Source organism: Mesoplodon bidens, assembly GCF_964165515.1.
Source record: "Mesoplodon bidens genome assembly, chromosome: 18".
Classification (NCBI taxonomy): Eukaryota; Metazoa; Chordata; class Mammalia; order Artiodactyla; family Ziphiidae; genus Mesoplodon; species Mesoplodon bidens.
This window is the reverse complement of record NC_138175.1, coordinates 56,784,359-56,807,119: the sequence shown is the minus strand read 5'-3', so window position 1 is coordinate 56,807,119 and position 22,761 is coordinate 56,784,359. Positions and strand designations below refer to the sequence as shown.

Below are 22,761 nucleotides of genomic sequence, written 5' to 3'. Positions count from 1 at the left end.
GGAGTCCCCCATCTCAGCATCCTAATCAGAGCACTCCAGTCAAACAAGTGACCTTCCTTCAAACTAGGGATCAGTGCTCTGAACTCTAAAACCCGAATCAGGAAGCCCAGGGTCCCCATTCCCCCCATCCCCATTACAAGATCCCCAGATTCCCTACCAGAGGTTCTGGACTCCAACTTCCCATACTAGGACTTCCAAATACAGACCCTCTTCAACATCCAACCTGGAACCCAGATCTCCCTAACACTGTACCCTCAAAAAAGAGATCCTCAGTTCAAGGCTGTGGCCTCCAAAATTCCAGTCAGAAATCTGGAGATTCCAACTAGGGAGCTCTTAATCCCTTACCCACCACACTCACCCTTTATCAAGAACATTTCCCTAAACCACACAGTCTCATGATTTGGGGGCTCAAACTGAGATCCCCATCCTATCTCAACAAGAGACCTCAACCTACATGAATACCACAACCTCCATCACCGTTTTAACTATGAAGGTTAAGACCCCTAATCAACACCCCCCCTACAATGCAGCCAAGACTTGAGACCCCACTCTCCTTAACCAGAATTCTTGTAGCCTTGAAACTTGACACCACCCCAGTAAGAACCCTGGAGTTTGAGACAATCTTCATCCCGCCTGCCCCCCCCCACTGCAGCATCTGGTGCCCCCAGCCCACCCGCCATGCCCCCAGCCTCCTGGAGGATTCAGGAATCCGAGACTGGCAGGGCTCCGACCAGCTTTTCCTCCCATCCCCCGTCCCATGGCTCCAGGGCTTGACTGCCAGCTGTCTGCTCCTCTTCCAGTCCACTCACCTCAGAAACCAGCATCAAAAACCCTGACTGTCTTAGTCCCAGGTAGCTGACCTCAGCTCCCCCCATTGTCTTCTCAGACTCCCAGCTGGGACCTTGCCAACGTCACCCTTCTCACTTCCCCTCTGGAGGTTCCCTCCTTCCTTGCTTGATTCCTCCTCACTCTAAATGGCCCGCCCAGATCTCCTCATTCTCCTCCAGCCTCCAGCCCTTCCTCCTTTGGGACCCCCCCTCCCCCCAAGGCCCGGAGCCTCCTTCTTATCCTTCTTTATCCCAGCCTTTCCTGGATATAGGCTTCTGGATCCCTGGGGTCCCATTCTCCAAGCCCCAAGTCCAAACTCCACCTCCCTTCAATACCTTGGGAGACGTGCTCCCTCTTTTTGGGGACCCCTTCTCAGACTCACAGCCTGCCTTTACCGGGCCCGGGCCCTCCCCCCTCAGCCAGGACCGCCTCCCTCAAGGACCTGGCCTGCACCCTCCCCGGTGCCCACGGTCTCCAAGACTCGGACATTAAGAGTACAGTTGCCCCACTCTGGGACCCTCGGACCCCGTCCTCCCGGATTCCTTAGGCCCAAATGTCCCTCCATCCCCCACTGCCCCCGAACTCGGGCGTCCGACCGCCAGAATCTCAGCCCCCGGAGCCACTCAGGCCCCTTTTAGCCCCAAGCTCCGTCTCCCAGCCACCTCCAGAGGAACCCCCCGCGCCCACCTCCTTCCAGGACCCTCCCCTCACGCTCACCTCGCTCAGGGTTGGGCGGACGCTCCGGGCCGCGGGCCCCGCAGCCGCATGACCGGCCCCGCGGCTTCCCCCGGCCGCCGCCGCTGCCGCCGCCGCCACCGGGGTCGCCGGTGCCCGCGTCCCCCGCCCCCGCCCCGGAGCCCGGCGTCCCGGCCCCCTCCCGGCCTCCCACCCCCCACCCCCCGCGCCCGCGGCCTCACTCGGCGTTCGACGCCGGGAGCTGGGACCGGCGGCCGCTCATTGGCTACTGCGGAGGAGGGGAGGGGCAGGGAAGGAGGGGGCAAAGGATGCGGGGAGGGAGGGAGACGGGCCTCGAGAATGGGGGAGGCAGGGAGCTAGAGAGAATAGAAACAGAGGTAGAGAGCCCGAGAGGGGCAGGGGCACACAGAGCGGCAGAGAGACAGAGCAGAGAATCCAGAGTCACACCGAGACCTCGAGGCTGTGAAATTCTGAGACTCGCAGGTCTGGAGACTGGAGAAGACACAGAGATGGCCTAAAAGAGACAGAGAGAAATGGAGAGGCAGAGATCTGATCTAGGATCCCTCCTCTTCCTCCAGGCTCAGAGATTCTGGGGTCCTGGAAGTGGAGAGGTCACAGACAGAGAGAGACAGGTAGACCGTCAAAGACCTTTGGGCTGAGAGATGCTGAGACCCAGAGACCTTGAGATAGGGAGAAAGAGAGAGAAAGAGAGAGAGGGAAGAGACCCTGAGAAGAAGAGACAGCAGGGGCAATCCTGGGGTACCCTGATGAAGACTGGGGCTCTGCCCAGGCGTGGGGCGGAGCCTGGGGTCTGGGCGGCTGGAAGAAGCTGGAGGGGGCGTCCCGGGCCGGGGTCCCCTGAGCAGCAGGCGGGCGCAGAGCGGAGCCGGGTCCTGCAGCCGCCGCGGAGCCGGGAGCCGGGCCAGCACCCACCCCCCCGCCGTGATGTCAGCGGGGCCACTCTTAAAGGGGCAGGCCGCCCGCCGAGGGTCGGAGCAGGGGTTGGGGGCCGCGGGCACCGGATGGGGGTACCGCGGCGGTGCTGGGAAAGAGAGGAGAAGCCCCAGCATCCAACTGGACCGAGCCCCGGAAACCCAAGAGCCTGCAGGGACGAAGAGACGCCGGGGTTCCCCGAGGGAGCCTGCGAAGCTTTGAAGCTCAGTCACCTCCAAATACACAGACGGAGGCACACCATTCCATTGGCCTGTCCCTGTGCAGGGACTACACTTCCCACCAGCCCTGGCGGCGGGGGCCGCACTTGGGGGAAGGGTCCGCCGCAGTGTCTGCTGGGAAGTGTAGTCTATTTGGACTGCCCTCTCCACGCCCCTCACTCGCAAGTGGGTCAAGGGAAAGAGGCCCGGAGGGCGCGTCTGCCTGCCCTCTGCCTCAGTCTCTGATTCTTAAGCTTATGGGTGTCTCTGTCTTGGGGGGTCTTTCAATAGCAGGCTTGCCTTTCATCCTCCCTCTTAGGATTTCCCAGTCGCTGGGTCTCAGTGTGCCAGTGTGTGAGCTTTATTGCTCTGGGCGAATATGTGCGTGCTTGTCTTTGTGCCCGGGATCTCTACCTGACACGCTCAGTGGTCTATGAGTACACCGCTGCCTCTTCCTGCACGTGTCCACTTTGGTCCTCTCTATGGCACTCTGTGTGTAGCTCGCTCGCTCTCTCTCTCTCTCTCTCTGCTTTCTCCAGGTCTCTGTTCTTTACTCTCATGCTGTGGGTGTCATCTCTCACTTTATGGGTCTCTGCGTTTTCCCTCTCTCTGCTGACCCCTCCTCAGCCTCTGTCTCTGTTTGTTTCTATGTACAGTCGTTGTCCCACGTGCACACCCCCTTCATTCTCCAAGCTTAGAAGAAAACAACCAAACACTTCAGCATCAGCATCCCACATTTATTCTCCAGCAGCTGTGGCAGGGTGGGAGAGGCAGAGGATTGGGGGTGGGGAGAGTCCCCGAGAGTGGCAGGCACTGGGGTAGGGGTTGGGTTCCGAGCAGGACTGGAGAAGCCATGCAGTGGTGGGTTTAGGATGGGGAGTCTAGGACAAAATCTGACTGAGAACAGCTGGGGAGAGAATCTTCCATACATCCCAGGAATCCCCAGAGTGTAGAAGAGGGGCACTGGAGCACAGAGGCACAGCTTCCCGCTTACTCCAGAATGGAGTGGAGGTGGGTGGGGCCTCGAGGTGGGGGGGTTGTTCTGAAATCCCAGTCTGAAACAGCCCGCCCCGTGACGCTATTTCCCAGAAATAAGAAAGAAGAAGAAGAAGAAGAGGCATAGATTCTACCAAGATGGAGTCTAGAACTCCTTGGAGTTGGGATGGTGTTGGTGGCTCTGTAACTTGGTGGAGCGCAATCCAGAACACTGAGGCAGGTCAGAATCTAGGGCTCAGCCCAGCAGAATCTAGAACACGGTAAGACTCCAGAGATTGTATGCAGTTTAGAATGCCAGGAACGCTTGGGAGGGGCATCTGGAACCCGGTGCAGGGAGGGGGAGGGCAGAGGCCAGAACGTTGGGCAGCAAGATCCAGAATTGGAGAGGGGGTGGTGAAGTGGGGGGCGCGTGGGGTAGGGGTAAGGCTGGCGCGGCGGAGGGAGCCATGGGGACACCTAGTGGCGGCAGGTGAGATTACATGACTGGCACAGGTGCTGGGCTGATGGGGCTGCGGGCATCCGGGTGCACGAAATCCGGGTTGACATAGGTGAAGCCTTGGAATTCGGTTTGGTCGATGCTGGCCAGAACTAGGCGGTCTGGGGGAGTCAACGCTGGCGCCGCCCGCGTGAAGAACTTGTCGAAGTTCTCGCCGCTGCGGCCACACTGTGGGAAACACCGGGAGGGAAACATGAAGTACTGGAGCTCATGGATGGATATTCCACCCTCTAGGGGCCAAGATTCTGTTCCCAGAAGGTGACTGACCGGGCGGGGTCTGAAAGGAGGCGCGATCTCTAATCGTTCCAGCCGTTCCCAGTCGATCCAGCGGAAAAAGCCATGAGCTCGGATGGTGGGTTCTCCATCTGGCCCCGAGCCCAGGCGCTTTGCTGGGTGCTTGGTTAGGAACTGCAGGAAACACAGAGAGAGACGGACAGACAGACAGAGTCCCGGACAGGGAGGCCCAGAGAACGACAGAGAGAGAGGAAGACAAGGAAGGAGGAACAGGGAGACAAGCATAGAGATCCAGAAAGAGCAGAATGGGGGGGGTGGGGTGGCGGGGGGGGGTAGATGGGACAGAGATGGGGGGAGGGAGTGGAAAGAAGAAAGGGAGAGAGAAAGAGGAAGAGGGGGAATGAATGAGATGGGGGAGATGGAACCCGGATCCAGAGACCCAGGGAGAGACAAAGAAAGAAGCCAAGTTAGGGTGTGAGGGTTTGAGGGGCGGAGAAACCCAGAAAGAGAGGAAGGGAAATGGAAAGAATCCCAGATGGGGGACGGAGGGAGAGAGGGAGAGTGTCAGAGAGGGAGAAGGGGGGAGAGAGAGGAGATTGAAGACCCAGAGAAAAGCGGGCATAGAGATCCAGAGAGAGGAGGAGACTCAGAGGGAGGACAGATACCCAGAGAGGGTAAGAGACGAGCAGGGGCAGGGGTGGGGGACACAGAGGTCCGGAAGGAGAAGAGGATGGAGACCCAGGAGACAAATGCCCAGAGAGAGGGAGGAAGACCCCATATGAGGGCGGAGACTCAGAGAAAGGGGAGACAGAGACCCAGAGAGAGGAGAACAAAGATGCAGACGGTGGACAGAGATTCCCGAAGGACGCAGAAAAAAAGGTAGCAACACAGAAAGCCCCATGATATGTAGATGGAGGCAGAGGGGTGAGACAGAAGCCCAGAGAGAGATAGTCAGAGAGACATGGAGACGGGAGCTAGAAGCAGAAGTGTCCTAACATCTGTTGAACAGCTGCTGTAGGCTAGTCTCTTCCTCCTGCCTTAACTCCACAACCCCAGAGGAGGAGACGGAGGCTCCCAGAGTTTTGGTGACTTGCCCAACCGAGATCCCAAAGGAAGAAAAGTGGCAGGAGTTAGGTTCACCTGACCCAGCCAGTTATGGAGAGGCAGGCCTTGGCCTTCCAGCACTTCCTGCCATGAGCTGGGGACAGGGGCTAGCACAGGACAGGATAGAGGCCATCCTTGGACTACAGGTGGCAGCAAGGCACTATGTTATTGTTCTAACAAAATCTCTGTATTATATAAATGTTTTCAGCAGACGGGAGTAAAGCAACTTGAGGAACGGGAGCCTTTTCCTAAGGTGCACATAGACAATGTGTGGGCAGCCCTGGACAGCAGCAGTGGGGCATGTGGCTTATGGGTCTGGAGAATCTAGGAGTTAGGTCTCTCACCCCCTTGCAGATGGCCACAGCTTCCCGGGAAAGCGACTTGGGGTAGGTGACAGTTTGTTCCATGATGGCCTGGAACAGTTCCTCCTCGTCCTCCCCATCAAAGGGGGGCTAAGGAAGTAGAGAGGATAGTCAGAGACTTGGCAAACTACCTGGCTGCACCTTCCACACCCTCACTGCCCACCATGAACACAGCCCGCGCCTGGGCCCCCAAATTCCTAGGGAAAAATTTGACCAAACCGCAAAAGCTGTATGTTTCTCACTTTCAGACTCGGTTGTTTTCTATCTCAGATGCTTCAGCTCTCTGCACCTCTTTGCTGTTCTGTCTCTCTTTCTCTGCTATGTAACTTGGCAGGGTATTAATTAGGCAATGTGTCATTTAAAAAGAAGAGAGAAAAAACTGCAGGAAAAGTTGTAAAAGCATTCACCCGGTTGGATGAGTGGCCTCCAGTCTTCTGGGATTAGCAAAAGCAGTACCCAGGCAAAGATTCTTTTTTTTTTTTTTGCGTTACACGGGCCTCTCACTGTTGTGGCCTCTCCCGTTGCGGAGCACAGGCTCCGGACGCGCAGGCCCAGGGGCCATGGCTCACGGGCCCAGCCGCTCCGCGGCATGTGGGGTCTTCCCGGACCGGGGCACGAACCCACGTCCCCTGCTTCGGCAGGTGGACTCTCAACCACTGCGCCACCAGGGAAGCCCTCTCAACCACTGCGCCACCAGGGAAGCCCCCAGGCAAAGATTCTTAATGTGAGGTCTAAGGAGTCTGTTTATACCATTGTGGGGGGCCATGAATTTGGATGGGAAAAAACATGCATCTTTATTCTTTAAAATCTAAAACTGAAATTCAGCATTCATGGCAATTATAGGAAACAAACCCAAATAGTTGTAACTGTGACTTCATCACCAATGGAAATCACAGATATTTTCTTAGCACGTAAGAGTTGCAAATATCTCAAAAAATCAGTCATCTCTACTTCAAAATTACTGGTAGACCTTCCTATTTACTTCCTGTTCCTGTGAGATATTACCATTTAATTCATTAGTAGGATATCACATATAGGTCCATATTCTAATATGTTTAGACAACCGTACACATTTAAGTTAAATTTATTTAGTTGGTTAAATTACTCAACTAAACCTTTAACATTTTGATAACCATATTTCAATATGATTGGCTTCTTTTGTAATGCTATTATCTTACTTCATGTGTTTAAAAACATTGTTCTCAGAAGGGGGTCCGTGACACAAGAAAGGTGAGGAACCCCTAGCCTGTGGGAAGACAATGCTTCAGAACCACGGAGAGCGCTCTCCTATCTGGCTGACCTTCCCCACAGCTTAGCACGCCTTATTAGCCTATAGACGGACATCCCTTCCTGACCTGCTCCTCCTGAGATAATGGCCATGTAACAGGTGGCACCCCATCCGTGTTGCCTTTAGTCAGACCAGCCTCTCCCCCACTTCCCTTACCTGCCCCGCCAACATCTCATACAGCAGGACCCCAAAGGACCACCAGTCGACAGACTTCCCATAGGGCTGGTAGGCAATGATCTAGCAGGGGAGAAAGGAAGGCAAGGGATTATGATTTGTGATTCAAGAAACCTAGGGCCCCTCTGGCTTCACCACCTGGGAACCCTACCCACTTTAAATGTTTTCAGCACAAACTTTTCCCATTCAGAACACTTTGGCTCCATCCTCTGGAAAATTTGGGAAACAAACTCTACCTACTTGGAACATTTCTTTGGTCCCAAATATAAAGACTATCTAAAGACCAAGTCGCAAGTTCCACCCATCCAGAAAATCTAGGTAACTGGACTCTCTCCTTACAATATCAGGTGCATAGGGCAGAATTTCAGAGACCAGAGAGTCTTAAATCTGGACACATATCAGATTCTTCTAGGGGACTGTTTTTTGGGGGTTTTTTAAAAATAAAATTAATCAATTAATTTTGGCTGCATTGGGTCTTCGTTGCTGCACGTGGGCTTTCTCTAGTTGTGACAAGCGGGAGCTCCTCTTTGTTGCGGTGCGCGGGCTTCTCATTGTGGTGGCTTCTCTCGCTGTGCAGCACGGGCTCTAGGTGCACGGGCTTCAGTAGCTGTGGCAAGTGGGCTCAGTAGTTGTGGCTCACGGGCTCTAGAGCGCAGGCTCAGTAATTGTGGTGCATGGGCTTAGTTGCTCCGCGGCATGAGGGATCTTCCCGGACCAGGGCTCGAACCCGTGTCCCCTGCATTGGCAGGCGGATTCTTTTTTTTTGGCTGTGTTGGGTCTTCGTTGCTGCGCACGAGCTTTCTCTAGTTGCGGCGAGTGGGGACTACTCTTCCTTTCAGTACGCGGGCTTCTCACTGCGGTGGCCTCTCCCGTTGCAGAGCACGGGCTCTAAGGCATGTGGGCTTCAGTAGTTGTGGCACACGGGCTCTAGAGCGCAGTCTCAGTAGTTGTGGCACACGGGCTTAGTTGCTCCGTGGCATGTGGGATCTTCCCGGACCAGGGCCTGAACCCTTGTCCCTGCATCAGCAGGCAGACTCTTAACCACTGCGCCACCAGGGAAGCCCTAGGGGACTGTTTAAAGAGAGATGTCCCCAGCCCTGAAGAATTCCAGCCACGATAGGCCAGAGTCAGAGGCAGGGAGATGTGTGTATTTTTCAAAATCTCCCCAGGTGATTCTGATTACCAGCTATGTTTTGAAACCACTGGCATTGGTTACTTGGGCACTATCATAGGATCGCCAGGCAAGATCAAGGAGGGCACCAGCAACCCCACTTCCTCCATCAGGTGAGAAGTCAGGACGTGCTCTCAGTCTACTTATATTCAGTCCGATCATTAGCTTCACCCCCCCCTAACAAAATCAGAGCATACTGTGCCCACTTGAAATATTCAGGGGACACCCTGCACATGCCTAATGTTCTAGGGGGATGGGGCCCACCCAGTCAGAGTACACCGGAAATCATCTCCACCTCCTTAGAACAGTCCAGTAACAGGCCCTGTCCTCCTAGAAGCCCTAGAGCTGGTCCTGCTCTTCTCGAACATTCACCCACAGGTCCCCCCACTTTGCCTATTTAGGGACTCAGCTCCGCCCACTTACAACGCTCCGCACGAGCCTCTCTGCGCTGCTTGCTGTCGGAACACCCACGACTCAGGTAAAGACCCCAGGGTCAAGTCCCCATACCCTGAATACCAGACGACCAGCCGCACCTACTCAGTGAATTTGGAGCGCAACCCAAGCGGCGGAGGTAGGATTACCTCGGGGGCTATGTAGTCTGGGGTCCCACAGAAGGTGCGAGTCGTGGTCCCGGGGAAGACGTTCTCCTTACACATGCCAAAGTCAGTGATTTTGATGTGTCCTTCAGCATCCAGCATCACGTTGTCCAGTTTCAGGTCCCTGGGGATGGGAAGGGTACAGTTCAATGGGCTGGAGCCTTAAGTTCAAATTCCTTCTCTTCTGGGGGTCTGATTCCCTCCCCTGAAAGGCCTGGGACCGCTCACCGATAGATGATGCCCTGATTGTGAAGGAAGAAGAGGCCGATGGCGATTTCTGCTGCGTAGAACCTGGAGGTGGAGGTGGGGAGTCAGAAGGACCGAGACTGGAGCCCACTCCCTTCCACCTTCCCTCTACCCTCCTCTCTTGGCCAAGACTCACGCTGCGTGGGGCTCCTTAAACTTGCCCAGCTGCTGAATGTGGTACATCAAGTCGCCCCCAGTGACATACTCCATCACAAAATACAGGCGATCCTGGGGAGGAGTGGATGGGACTTAGAGGCAAGGACATGCCCACCAGGGGTTGGAAACGTCCGTCCCTGCCCACTTGAGACAAAGGCTCTGGATCCACCCAATCAGAAATCCAAAGCAACTGTCTGTGCCCACAGGGAGGCCCCGAAGATTCTCAGCCACTGCAGAATCTCCACACCCTCCCATCCCCGGTTACTCCGAACTGTCAGGTGTTCCAGTCCTCCATTCTCGGAATTTAAGACTGAGGCCCACCATTTGCTTGCAATCCCTGGGATACTGAAACCTCTTTCCATACCTACTCACATGCATATGCAATCATGGCCACCTGTTAGGAACCAAAGTTGTTCGGGCCTCACTAGCAAATGATAGTAATTTTTAATTTATTTTTTATTTTTTTGGCCGTGCCGTGCCACTTGCAGGATCTTGGCTCCCCGACCAGGGATTGAACCTGCGCCCCCTGCAGTGGAAGCATGGAGTCCTAACCACTGGACTACCAGGGAATTCCCGATACAGTACTAATTTTTAAAAAACTCCAGGAAGGGGACTTCCCTGGTGGCACAGTGGTTAAGAATCAGCCTGCCAATGCAGGGGACACGGGTTCGAGCCCTGGTCCGGGAAGATCCCACATGCCGTGGAGCAACTAAACCTGTGTGCCACAACTGCTGAAGCCCGCGCACCTAGAGCCCATGCTCCACAACAAAAGAAGCCACGGCGATGAGAAGCCCGCGCACCGCAACGAAGAGTAGCCCCCGCTCGCGGCAACTAGAGAAAGCCCATGTGGAGCAATGAAGATCCAATGCAGCCAAAAATAAATAAATAAATGAATAAAAATTTAAACAAAACAAAACCTCCAGGAAGCTGGCTACGCCCACTCAGAGCTCTTGGAAGTAGAGTCACGCTCTCTCTAACCCCTGACAGTTCTGACTCGTTGTCCCATTCCACATACTTCGGGAAACACCCTGTTTCTGACAAGTCCTTAACTCAGAATCCAAGAGCGACAACCTCATCCCTCAGAGCCCACTTGTAGGCATGCTCACTTAGAAGACATTCTCCACGAATTCTTTTACTCCAGAAGCCCTTACTCAAAAGACACCCACTCAAGACCTAGGGGATTCAGGCCACTCCCACGCAGGATCCTAGCCTCGTGGCCACGCCCTCCAGGGCACCTGCATTCTGGCCACGCCCACTGAGGAGCTGGCCACACCCAATCAGAGTTCACAGGGTTCTCCCGCCTTGCCAAAAACTCAGAATCTCAAAGCAAATGCTTGATACCTCCAGCGGGGATGAGGCACGGCTCCCGAGCCGGCCTCTGCCACCTCCTTTCTTACCGGGGTCTGGAAAGTGGAGTGAAGCTGGGTGAGAAAGTGGGGCCGGCCTCCGGGGCCTCGACCCCCCAGGGCTAACACGCGTTTCTCCACCAGGGTGCAGTCCACGTCGTCATCCTGGACAATCACGTCTTTCTTCAGGATCTTGATGGCATAGAGCTCATCGGAGCCCCTGCGCTCGGCCAGCATCACCTAGGGGCAGAGGCGGGAAAGGCCCAGTCCATCTTGGGAACCCAGAGGTGCGGGTCCCTACCCCTCCCTTTCAAGGACACAAACAAACGGAGTCCCAGGTCCTCCCTCTCCCTCTCAGGGGACCAGGTGCCCTGACTTTGCCAACTACTCCCTCAGAGAAAGTATCCACATCTTTATGCCTCTCCCCTCCAGGAACTCAAGAGGCCCCATCAAACTCTCTTTGGGGACTCAGTAGCCTAGCTCCCTCCCCCCTGCACTTCCTCTCTAAGAACCAGAAACCTGAGCCCCACCCCCAGACATTCTCCCCCTTCTCCCAGAGCCCCAGGAATCCAACCTTCCCAAAACTGCCTTTTCCTAGAACCATGAGGAAGCTGAAGTCAGAGATGTGCAGACGTCCAGGGCTTGCCCCGAAGAAACAGCGCTTGGAGTCAGTGGGACTAGGAGATGGGGAGGGGATGGGAGAGGAAGAAGGACCCATCCGCACCCTCTGTGAGAAAGGGGAGAGATCCGAAGCTAGTCAGGCCCCAGAAGGGGATAAGGAGGTGCCCCTCAGAGACACAGCACCCAAGAACGAAAGGGACGGGGAGAGATGGAAAGATGGAGAGAGAAAGAGTTGTCTCCACCCCCCTCTTTGGCTTAAGAACTTTCTCGGACTTCCCGTAGCCTGGAGGGTTTATGATTCAGCTAGCACTCAGATAGCTTACTATATGCCACGGATCCTCCAGGAGACCCTTGTCACCCACCCCACCCCCCGTTTTCGAGAAGATGGCACAGAGACATTAAGTAACTTGCCCGAAGTCACACAGCAGGTAAAAAACAGAGCCAGAAATCAAAGTCCATTAAAGTCAGAGACTGTGTCGCCCTCCTTTCTGTTTTTCTACCGTCACCCAGCACATGACTTGGGTCTCAGAAGGAGTGTGTTGAGTGGATGAAGGTCTCAGGAGATGAGTGCTGAATGCACATCCTGTTGTTCTATGTTCAGAGCACACCCAGAATCTGAACACCTTTACCATCATTGTCCCCCCTGGGCGAAGCCACTGGCAACTCCCCTCTGGGCCTTCACAATAGCCTTCTACCTCCTTCCACCATCTGTTCTTGACACAGAGGCAGTTATCTTGTCCAAATAGAAATCATCTCAGGCCACCTCCAATGCCCTCCCATCTCACCTGGTTTAAAAGCCAAAATCCGTCCAATAAATGACGAGGCTACCCCCACCCCTTCTCTCTCTGACTCCATCTCCTACTTCTTCCCACCCTCATCCCTCATCCCTCCCTCTGCTCCACCCTCTGCTCCAGCCTCACTGCTGGTCTGGGCCCACCTCAGGGCCTTTGCACGTGATCTTCCCTCCGCCTGGAAGGCTCTCCACTATCCTCACGGCTCGCTATTTCATCTCCTTTATGTCTGCCGAAAGGTCACTTTCTCAGTGAAGGCTTCTCTGCTTACTGCTATTAAAATCTCAAAAAACAGCACTCCCTATCCTCTTTAGCATTTATTTTTCTCCATAATCACACACCACTTTCTGACATAGGATCATTCACTCCTTTATTTTGTTGAATGCCTTCCTCCAAGTGTAAGCCCCATGAGGGCAGGAGGTTGTCTCTCTCTCTCTCTCTCTCTCTCTCTCTCTCTCTCTCTCTCTCTCTCTCTCTCGTTTTCTGCTCTATCCCCAGTGATTAGCACCATGCCTTGCACACAGAGGGCTCAACAAAATGTTTTTTGAAAGAATAAATGGGAGAGAGAGAGAGAACGAGCAATTATTCCTTCCTTGGCCTGGAAATCTCGTCTTCCTGTCCTTTGCCTGGGGAATCCTGCACTTCCTGTCTACGAACTTTTCTCTGACTCCCCCAGGTCCTGACAGAGGCTTAGGACTCCCTAGTGCCTGAGGCCATCTCCATGATCAAACACATTCCTTCCCTATCTGTAACTTTCTCCTATATTGAAAGAGGAGCTCCCCAGGGAATGGCCTGATTCTACTCCCAGAATAGGGCTTGGTTTACATAAAACCTCAGGAAATAGGTGTTCAGCAAGTCAAAAAACCAATGGAGGAGAGAAAGGCCCAGTGATAAATAGGCAGAAAAACTCAAGGAGCAATTCAGGTGTCACCTCCTTAGGGAAGTCCTCCCTAACCACCTCCACCCCAACCCCCTGGCCCCAGGCTGGGGTTAGTGCCTCCTCTATGCTTCTTTGTTCCCTGGGCTACCTCTAATTTAGCACATCATGCTGAAATCTGAGTATTTGTGACTGTGTCCCTACCTTGAGGAGTTGCCTGAGGGTCAGATTCGGCTCTGGAGAGCTAGGATTACTCAGCAGGCACAAGACCTGCCACCAAGTATGTGCTCAATCCATGTGTGTGGAAATGAAGACAGATATTGGAGGAGAGAGGTGGGGGAACAGATACAGACCACCAGGAAAGGAAACTGTCTCCATTCCAGGCCTCCAGCTCTGCTCACCTCATACAGTTCCAGGGGGTAGTTACAGGCCTGGGGGAGAAGAAAGCCAGAGTCAGAGCCCCCAGAGAGGTAGGAGTTTGCCCTAAAGCAGGGGATGGGGGTCCCCAGACCCCCAAGCCAGGGGGATGGACAGGAACTCTAATTCCCAGCAGTGCCCTAGAAGAGCAGAAAGAACTCCAGGGTTTTCTGGGAATTTTAGTCCCAGGGCCAGTGGGCAACGAGCGATGGAGTTTGGGAAAGGCCAGCTCTGAACTGTGGGTGACTGGGCTGGGCTCCTGGCGGGGAAGCCGGGGTCTGGGTACCTCGAACTTCTGGAGGAGGCTGCAGTTGTCAGCATCAGCCACGGGCACATTGTAATATTCGCCCTCCTCCTGGTTCAGTAACTTGTACCTGACATAGAGACGGAGACCAGAGCGGGGCAGGAGTAGGGGAGACGGACGGGGAGGGGGGGCACTCGCGGGAGAGGCAGAGACATCAGAAGGGGGGAAGAGACAGAGAGACAGAGAAGGAGAGAGAAAGAGTGAGATAAGGAGAGAGGGGCGGGGGAAAGAGAGAAAGAAGCACAGGGAGGTAGAAAAGATAGTGCCCTAGAGGAGAGAGACCACCCACGGAAGTCGACGCAGATGCCGGGGCCCCGCCCCCAGCCCCGCCCGCCCTCGCCCCCGCCCCCGCCCTCACCAGCCGTCCACGGGAACCTTGAGCAGCTCCGAGACGCCAAAGGACATGGCACCCATGAAGTCGTTGCGGGAAGTCCGGTCCCAGTCCCACACCTCCACGCTGAGCCGGCGCTCCACGTCCCCCGGCTTCAGGTTGCTGCGGGAAGGGAGTGGCAGGGTGAGGGGCCCAGCTCTTGGCTGCCCACCTTTCCGCCCTGGGGAAGAGCAGGCAAACCCGGTGAGCTGGGGCCTGTTTCCTGCTCCGTGAAGTGTTTTGCACCCCCCAGGTCCTGCGGAAGAGCGTCTCTCTCCCTGTCTGGGCCCTAAGTAAACCTAGACAGCGCTCTCAGTCTCCCTCCCTCCCTGGCTCTTCCCCGTCTCTGTCTCCTGGCCTTTCTCTCCAGGCCTCTCCCTTTCGCGGGGCCCCTCTCCTCCCTCCAGATCTGTCCGTCTGTCTTTCTGTCACTTGCTTTCTCTTTCCCTCCCTGCCACCCACCCATCGCCATTCCTTCTGTGTCTCTCTTTGGGTTTATGTCTCTTCTTCTGAGTCGCAGGGTCTGTCCACCTCTCTCTCGGATCCCTGTCTCATTCTAAAGTGGTGAGCTTTGATGGAGATGAAACACACCGATGTCTGTCTCTTGCCTTCTGTGTCTCCGTCCCTCTCCCTCAACCACGTCATTTTCTTCCCCCGCCACCTTCTTCTGCCCTTTTTGGGTTTCCCCCAATCCTAACACCTGCTCTCTGGGGTGTTGTGGGCCACCAGGACCCTCAGATCATTCTCTATCAGTCATTACAGCCTCCCCTGCACCCGAGGCTCACAACACAAAGGTCTCGTTCCACACAGGGTTTAGCGTGGCTTTCACCGTCCGGGTCTTCTGTTTCGTCAAATTCCGAGGATCTGGGATGAGCTTCAGTTTCACATAGGGATCAGACAGACCATTGGGGTCCATTGGGATGAGGTTACGGGCCTCGCCAACTGAGCCGGGAGGGGAAGGAGGGTAGATGGGGTTAGAGATCCAGGAAGAAGCCCCCGAGCCTTCCCCCAGCCAGCAATCAAGAATTCCAATCTCTCAGCAGCCTCTCTCAAGACCCAGGTGTTTTTGATCTTTCACTTCTCCAGTGCCCAGAAGACAGGGCATGAAGCCCTTTCCCCAGCCAGTTACCCAGAAATCAAACCCAAAGCCCCTGGCTCCATCAGGACCCAGGAGTCGGGACCCTGGCCATATCACCACTAGTAAACCCGAACCTCCTTCGGAACCAGCTCTTCTCTCATTCCCCACCCCCCACCCCTCCACCCCCAGGACCTTGATGCCCAGAACAGCCATTAAGAGGCGCTGAAAGTCGCCAGAGGCTTGGCTGGAGAAGGGGCCTCGAGCTAGAAGGGGCGCGGCCGAGTGGTGTTCAGCTTTTGCAGGTGGGGTCAGGAGTGTGGGTGCGACCTTCGCGAGGGGCGCGGCCTTTCTGAGTCAGGGGGAGGGGCGGGGTGGGCAGCTCAGGGGAATTCAATCGGTTCCTCACGCTCCCATAAAGGGGCAGGGCCAGGCGAGGGGGCGGGGTCTCACCCGTGATGTGGATCTCATCCGAAGTGGGAGCCCTGATTTCCAGCTGCAGGCGGCCGCGGCGCTCCGTGTGGTCCACACCGCACAGAGAGGGCACGCTGCGCACACAGCGCCGGTGCACGTTCATCTCGCAGCCTGGGGGGACAGAACTGAGGGTAGCACTTCAGGTCCCACCCTTAACCCCTGACTCCATTCCCCAGCATTTACCGGAAACCCAGACACTGCACTTTTGCAGGGGCCCCGGAAGCGCCAAGTTCTGGCGGGCGCAGCAAGCGTAGACTCACAGGAGCACTTCATGCCCTGGTGCACCAGCCCGTAAAGGAGGGAGCCACAGTGGTCGCAGAAGGTGGGGCTGCTGTAGCTGTGCAGACGGAACTTGTGCTTGTTCCGGGGATCCTGGGGGCAGGGAGGAGCCGGTCAGAAGGGGTCTGCAGGGCGTCCTAAAAGAACAGCCCCCGCGAACTCTTTCTCTTCCGCCCTGCTGTCCCAGTCTTCCTGCGGCTCCACCTCACTCATTCACTCTACAATATTTATTGAGCACATCCTGTGTGCCAGGCACGGTTCCTGGTGCCGGGACCCAGCCCTGAGCAAAACAAAGGAAAACTCCTGTCCACGTGGACTTTACTTTCTAATGGAGGGAGAGAGAAAATAAACACGATATGTAAAATATATAGTATTACAGATGGTAATAGGTGCTCTGGACAAAAATGAAGTAGGGAAGGGGATTGTGAAATAGAGTGATCAGCGAAGGTTTCACTAACAAGGTGGCATTTGGGAAGAACCTGAAGGAAGTGTAGGCTTCCAAAGTCCCATAGTCCCTAATCCCCAACCTTCCACAAGCTGTTCTCCAAGGACTTGTGGGCCACCATGAACCTCAGATCATTCACTGTCAGCCTCTGTCAATGTCTACCAGCTGATGATCTGCCTACTCTGAGCCCCGTGTGGGATGGAGAATATGACCTCTCAGTTTTAGGGACCCAGGCGTCCTAAATGAAACATTAAGTGTAAACAACAGAGCAGTATCTGGCATGTTAGATGTGCTCCGTAGTGTTACCACTGTCATTACTGCCATGGTTATTATTAGTGATTTTATTGCAGCCCCCACATACCCTTGGGTTTAATCAAGAGCTGGGCCACTTCCCAGCTGCGTGATTTCAGACAAGTGCCCAATTTTGAGCCTCAGCGCCCTCCTCTGCCCAGTGGAAATAAACAATGTATATCTTGAAGAGATGCTAAATGTCGAGTCCAATTAAGCATGAATTTAAGACACCAGTAAAAGCATTCCTCCTTCCACCCTCAGCAATGTCTGAGTGTTAAATAATCTGATATTTGCCTTTTTCTAAGAATGCATTGCAAGAGTTATCCCTAGGGTGAAAATTCAGGACATTCTTGGGCTTTTACTTATTTTGCAGTTTAGTGGGGATTCTATTTTGAATTATACTTGGACGGAGGGAGGGTGTTGGCAGTTGCATGTGCTGGACCTCTAAAGATCTTCAGCTGACCCTAGCTCAAAGTGTTCCTGCCGCATGAAATGAGATGCTGTGGGTGAAAATTCCCAGCAGGGCACCTGACATAGAAGCTGTTGCAATTATTCTCAAGGTGAAAGTAGCTATTAAAAAGGAGACAGTACTGGGGCTCCAGTTCGAAAGATTAGGGTCCAGATTTTTGACTCTGCCGACCACCCAGCTGTGTGGTCTCCCGCCACACCACCCTTTTTAGAGATTCAGGTTTCCTCCCCATAAAGTGGGGCCGTGAGCCCTCCCTGAAAGGGTTCTTGTGAAGATTGAATGAAATCATGCTTGTCAAGCCCTGAGCATTTCTTAAGCCTTTGATCTGTGTCGCTGACAACAAGATTAAAAGCTTAGTGCGTCACAAAGAAAAAGAAAGCCAGAGTGATACAGAGGAAAGACCTTGTCCTCTATTTCCTCATCAGTAATAGCAATCATTTTACAATGATAATAATTAATACTTTGTGTCTGGCTATGTACCCGGTGCTGTCCCAAGTATTTGACTCATTTAGTCCTTAAAACAGTCCTATAAGATGAGGGCATGGTTACCATCCCCATTTTATAGACAAGGAACTCCAGAGGTGCAGAGAGGTAAATAAACTTTTGGAAGGTCACAGAACCAATACGCGGTGGAGGTGGGATTCAAGCCCAGGTGTCCTGGCCCAGGAGCCTCGGTCAGATGAGGACAGGAACAACACCTAACCTTATAAGCTGTTAAGCAGACTCAGTCCTATACTATATGCAAGATACCTGATGAGTGCACGCAATGAGCCCTGGATGAATCAGATGTAGTGTTTGTTGGTGGTGGAGGCAGGCAGGCGAGGCAGCCAATCATAACATATATAGGTGCTGGTAGACAGTGGTGCTCGATATGTGTTCTCAGAAGTCACATCCTCTATGTAAACTTCAGTTTTCTTGACCTGACAAGCTGGCAAAATGCCTCATGGACTTCCATGGTGCTCTCTCTCCCTCTCTCTCATTCTGCCTCTTTCTCCATCTGCTAACCATAAAACCATTTCCAGCCCTGTGTCAGACCCCGGGCTCTTATCCTGCCTGACTTCCCTGAAAACAAGCCTGGGCACGGTGGGGGTGGGGGGGTGGGGGACTTCCCGGGCTTCCCTGGTGGCGCAGTGGTTAAGAATCCACCTGCCAGTGCAGGGGACACGGGTTCGAGCCCTGGTCCGGGAAGATCCCACATGCCGCGGAGCAACTAAGTCTGTGGGCCACGACTACTGAGCCTGTGCTCTAGAGCCCGCGAGCCACAGCTACTGAGCCCACGTGCCACAACTACTGAAGCCCGCAGGCCTAGAGCCCGTGCTCCACAAGAAGAGAAGCCACCGTAATGAGAAGCACTTGCACTGCAACGAAGAGCAGCCCCCGCTCACCGCAACTAGAGAAAGCCCGCACACAATGAAGACCCAATGCAGCCAAAAATAAATAAATTGATTAAATAAATTAAAAATAAACAAGACTGGGGGCATCTAGACTCGTGCTGTCCCACATGGTAGCCCTAACCACAGGTGGCTATTTAACTGGAAATCAGTGGATAAACAAGTTCCTAATGTATAGCAAAGGGAACTATATTCAATATCCTGTGATAAACCATAACGGAAAAGAATATTAAAAAAGAATGTATAGGGCTTCCCTGGTGGCGCAGTGGTTGAGAGTCCGCCTGCCGATGCAGGGGACGCGGGTTCGTACCCCGGTCCGGGAGGATCCCACATGCCGCAGAGCGGCTGGGCCCGTGAGCCATGGCCGCTGAGCCTGCGCATCCAGAGCCTGTGCTCCGCAATGGGAGAGGCCACAACAGTGAGAGGCCCACGTACCGCAAAAAAAAAAAAAAAAAGAATGTATATATGTGTATAACTGAGTTACTTTGCTGTACAGCAAGAGATTGGCATAACATTGTAAATCGACTATACTTCAATAAAAAAATAAATTGAAATCAATTCAAACTAAATGGGATTTAAATTTCTGTCCCTCGGCAGTTAGCTGTGGTGGCTGGCAGCCGGATGGCGAAGATACAGAACGCTTCCATCGTTGCAGAAAGTTCTATTGGTCAACAGTGGACGGTGAGCCTCATTATACAGAGGGGGAAACTGAGGCTCAGAGAGAAGAGCCCCACAGCCAGAAAGAAAGTGAAGGAGGGCTCAGGGGTAGGCAGGCAAGGTGGACAGTTCTTGTAAGCCCCTGATGTTGGGGGGTTGGGGGAGGGAGAGAACGGTTGTGTGTATCTGTGTGAGCGCACCTGGGGGATCTGTACATGCACGTGTGTGTGCATACACGGGAGTCTAATATGCATATATATATGTGTGTGTGTGTACACAGGGGTCTGTATATGCATATGTATGTGTGTGTGTGTGTGTGTGTGTGTGCGTGCACACGGGCAGGGTGTCTGAAAATGCACATGTATGTGCATGTGTATGACAGGATCTCTCTGGGCTTCCCTCTCTCAGCACCTCCTAAGCAGTTATCCTTATCTACCATTTTCTATTCTAGTTTCCCGTTCTGGGTATCTACCGCCCTGTCTCTCTGAGTTTCTCTGTCTCTGTCTCTCCCAGTCTTTCTGGGTCCCCTTTTCCTTCCTCCTGTGTCACTGTCTCCGTTCCATTGCTCTCACTCTCTCTGCCCCAATCTCTCTGTCTGGGTCTCTGTTTTTTTCTGCACCTCTGGGTTCTCTCTCTGTCTCATCTCAGGATCTCGGTGCTTGCATCGATTTCTCTCTCTGTCTCTCTGTCTCTCTCTCTGTCCCTCAGCTCTCTATTTTTTAAATCTCTTGACTCCTGGATCACAGCCCACATCCATGCTGAGGTCCCCTCACCCCGCCTCCTCTTTGTCCCCCGCCTGGGTCCCCAGCCTGTCTTGGTCCCCTCTCATTCCCCCTTTCCAGGCCAAGGGCAGGGAATCTGGGCCAGACTAGCTCTCCCTATCTCTCCAGGCCCCCTCCCCTCCCAGCCTTAAAAATAGCAGGAGAAATTGGGACGGACGCCGAGGGGGTGAGGGCGGGGGCACAGCCCGAGGAGGAAGAACCAGGTGTCTGGGCACTCACGTCTGTCTGGGGGCCCTTCCCAGCGCCTGGACACTCGAAGGTCACAAATTCGTGGCATCGTCGATGAACCACAAAGCTGCAGACTGAAGGTGAGAATCATAGAGACACAGAGACAGAGAGAGACCCCAATGGACAGAAAATCAGAAACAGAGGAGACCCAGACAGAAAGAAAACCAGGAGAGGATGATCCCCATAGAGTTCAATACAGAGAAAATCAAAGAGACCTTGATATGCAGAGAGGCAGAGACAGAGACACTGGGAGACAGAAATTCAAAACGTGGACCCAAAGAAAGAAACAGAGATGCAGAGAATCACAGAAACAGAGAAAGCACAGAGAGCCCAATGCATACCCACAGCCAAAGGGAGACAGAGACACAGAGATAGAGAGACAGAGAGAGAGACAAAGGCAGAGAGACAACGAGAGAGGAAGACAGAGAAAGACAGAAAGAGATGGAGACAGAGAGAGAAAACAGGATCCCATTGACACAGACCCACAGACAGCGATAAGAAAGCCAGGAGAGAGGCAGGCCAACTAGAAGAGAGGAAACACAGGGAGAGGTCCTCCAACAGAACAGAGAGCATCAACTTGGGCAGAAGTGAGTCTGGGGGCGCCGCTGCCGGCCCGCCCCCCTCCCTGACTCACTCGGATCTCAGCAGTAGCAGCTGGTGCTTTAGGACTCGGCTCCCTCTCCCGGCCCCCATAACTGCCGGCCCCACCCGGCCCCCATCCGCCCATCGGTGACCCCACCCGGCCGGCCCCTGCCTAGGACGGTGGTGTTGTCATGGCAACGGCAGCCTGGGGGGGGCTCTGACTTTGCATCTCCAGCCCCCCCTCCCTTCAGCTCCCCTTTTCCAAATCTCACTGTTCCCATGGCAACAGATTCTCCAAATATCTGTCCCCACCTGGAGCCGGCCGAGGGAGGGGCCCCCAGCACCACCTCCGCGTTGGCCCCGCCGTCAGAGCACCCTCCCCACTGCAGGTTGTGTCTCTGCCACACCCCCCCGCCCCGGGCTCCCCCGCGCCTCTCTGGGGACCAGAGAACACGTGTGTCAAGCAGCCTAGGCTGTGGGGCCCCAGCCTCCACCCTCCTGAGGGTCCTGGTAGTCCAGGTCCCCAGCTCTTACCTTGACACTGCAGGCCCTGTTTTCCAATCCCCCTGTAAGAGTCAAGGATCTGAGGTCAGTGCAGAAAAGAGAGGTCCAGACCTCTCACCTCTGCCAGTCATAGGAGGCCTGAGTCCTCCCATCCTCCTCCTGCAGGACCCAGGAGTCTGAGCCCCAGCTGCCTCTCCTTTCCAGAACCTAGAAATTCTGGCTCCCCAGACTCTCTTCTCTCAGACCCAGGAGCCCAGGCCCCCAGCCCCTTCCTTCAGATCCAGAAGTCCAGGGCCCCAGCCCCTCCTCTCTCTGACCCAGGAATCCAGGCCCAGGCCCCTAGACCCCTCCTACCCTAGGGCCAGGAGCCAGGGCTGCAGCCCCCTCTTTCCTTATCACTGTGGGGTCTGGTGCATCAGGGGTCTTTAGCCCTAGTCTCCTTATCCCTCAGGGCCCCAGCCCCCTTCCCTCACCATATGAAGTCAGTGCAGTGGCTGCAGAAGGTTGGCTGCTTGAAGAAGCGAGCGGTGAACTTGTGGCTCTTGACTTCGTGGACCACCTTCTGCCTCAGAGCCCCCTTTCTGCAAAACAGGGGCCGGGGTCCCCCCTCTGAATCGCCTCCGCCGGGGCCCAGGCCTGCCATGGCCCCAGGAACGTAGCAGGGACCAGGATCCTGCCTTTCTCGGGAAACAGGTGGAAAGGCAAGGAGCCGAAGGCTCGGAAGAGCAAAAGAGCCGGCGGGAGATTCCGAGGTGGGAAGGAGAGGGGCGAGGCACCTCCGGGAGCGGAGCGCGCAGGACAGGGAGCGGCACCCCGGGGCGCGCCGGCTCCGCCAGGGGGAGCGGGCGAGTGGGGCGGAGAGCCGAGGGCAAGGGCGCGGAGGAGCCGGAGGCACGGGCGGCGGCGGTGGTGGGAGCTCCAGCTCAGGCACCTGCTGAAATGTGGGAGCCCCGGGTGGGGGGAGGCGTTGCCATGACGACCGAGAGGCGGGGTTTCGGCTTAAAGGCGTCCCCCTCCTTGAGACCTGGGACAAATGCCCTCCCCTCCAACACACACACACGTGCGCACACCCACGCCGGGGGCTGGCTGAAGGGAGGGGGCATCCTCCGAGCCGTGCCCTGCCCCCTCTCCAATCTGTTGCCCGGCTCCGTCTTCCTCCCCGACTTGGGTGCCTCGGTGAGTCCTGTTAGGCCACTGCAGCTCCTCTCCGATCTCTGTGTCTGATTGTGTCACTGTTTCATTGCACAAACTTTGTATTAGTGCTGGGGTCCAATGGTGAGCAGGGAGGCTTGGTGTCTCACTTCTTCTGATGCCACCCGAGTCTTGATTTCTCTCTCTAGGCTTCTGTGAATTTGTACTT

At 54.9% G+C, this 22,761-nt stretch overlaps 1 protein-coding gene across 1 annotated transcript; it reads right to left on the bottom strand.

Annotated features, from left to right (window-relative positions):
- Positions 1-3,401: 3,401 nt before the first annotated feature.
- PRKCG (protein kinase C gamma) lies at positions 3,402-22,072 on the bottom strand. Its single transcript, XM_081215439.1, has 18 exons — positions 21,875-22,072; positions 21,432-21,463; positions 20,307-20,389; positions 16,034-16,145; positions 15,753-15,884; positions 15,010-15,166; positions 14,213-14,347; positions 13,837-13,924; positions 13,535-13,564; positions 11,419-11,571; positions 10,896-11,084; positions 9,479-9,570; positions 9,325-9,387; positions 9,082-9,220; positions 7,312-7,392; positions 5,850-5,957; positions 4,435-4,575; positions 3,402-4,335 (listed from the first exon to the last, which is right to left on the bottom strand). Exons 1-18 carry the CDS (start codon positions 22,042-22,044, stop codon positions 4,147-4,149), a joined length of 2,094 nt encoding a protein of 697 aa, XP_081071565.1. The 5' UTR covers positions 22,045-22,072; the 3' UTR covers positions 3,402-4,146.
- Positions 22,073-22,761: the final 689 nt, after the last annotated feature.